The following is a 1,045-nucleotide window of genomic DNA, read 5'->3' on the forward strand; positions in this document are numbered from 1 at the left end:
GACCTCTGGAAGAGCAGTCAGTGCTCTTAACCACTGAGCCATCTCTCTAGCCCTGTCCTTTTGTTCTTAAAGGCTGTCTACACCAGGAGCATGACTCAGAGGTACAGCATGTACTTACTATGTGTGAAGACTGTGTTTGACCCTTAGCACTAAAGAAAAAAAAAAAAACCAAAAAAAAAAAAAAAACCCACACCAATAATTTAATAATTCTATAATTATTAAATACAAAGATAAGACTGGATGTGGTGGCACATCTATATCTGGGAAGTAGAAGCAGGATACAATTGTTTTTAAATTATACACATAGCCCTCTGGGTAAACATTTAGTTGAGGGGAGGAGAGGGGTTGAATAGGATCAGAATACATTATATGAAATACTCAAAGAATATAAATCTGACTAAACTTTTCTGTAAAAGTTCAATATTAGGCTGGAAAGATGGCTCAGTGGGTAAAGACCAACCCTAAGTATGAGTCCAAGCTCAGAACCCAGATGATGGAAAGAAAAAACCAACAGCAAAAGCTGACCCCTGACCTCAACACATGCAAACACCTACATAAAAATAAATGTAAAAAGAACACAAGTTCAAGGTCATGCTGGGCTATAGTACCCCGTTCAAGGCCAGGCTGGCTACATGAGATACTGTCTCTAATTTTTTCAACTAGAACTACTTATACTTACTTTTTTAGTTCTGGGATCTCTGCTGGCTTTACAAGCTTTATTAAGCCCTTAAGTCTCTGTTGTTCTTTTCTTAGTTCAAAGGTCCTCAGGTGAAGTCTCTTCCGGGACACCCCGTCCAATGTGCTACCTGACTTCATTTCTGACATGAATGCATCTAAAGAGTCCTGAGATGATGACTCTGATAGAACTGTCCAAAAGGAAGAAGACACGTTAAAAGGGAAGTCCAGGGCTGGTGAGATGGCTCAATGGGTAAGAGCACCCGACTGCTCTTCAGAAGGTCTGGAGTTCAAATCCCAGCAACCACATGGTGGCTCATAACCATCCATAACAAGATCTGATGCCCTCTTCTGGAGTGTCTGAAGACAG

General features: G+C 40.7%; 1 protein-coding gene across 3 annotated transcripts in view; it reads right to left on the reverse strand.

Moving 5' to 3' along the window:
* The window catches only part of Slc4a1ap (solute carrier family 4 member 1 adaptor protein), a 29,566-nt gene that overhangs the window by 17,052 nt on the left and 11,469 nt on the right, over window positions 1–1,045 (reverse strand). For all 3 annotated transcript variants that reach the window (XR_003844260.1, XM_021202136.2, XM_021202133.2), the window contains exon 8: window positions 680–866. Coding sequence is in view for 2 of the 3 variants with exons in the window: in XM_021202136.2 (XP_021057795.1) it covers window positions 680–866 (187 nt within the window). In the remaining variant the exon portion in view is untranslated. The remainder of the gene's footprint in view (window positions 1–679; window positions 867–1,045) is intronic.

The sequence above is a fragment of the Mus pahari genome, chromosome 7, assembly GCF_900095145.1.
Source record: "Mus pahari chromosome 7, PAHARI_EIJ_v1.1, whole genome shotgun sequence".
Lineage (NCBI taxonomy): Eukaryota > Metazoa > Chordata > Mammalia > Rodentia > Muridae > Mus > Mus pahari.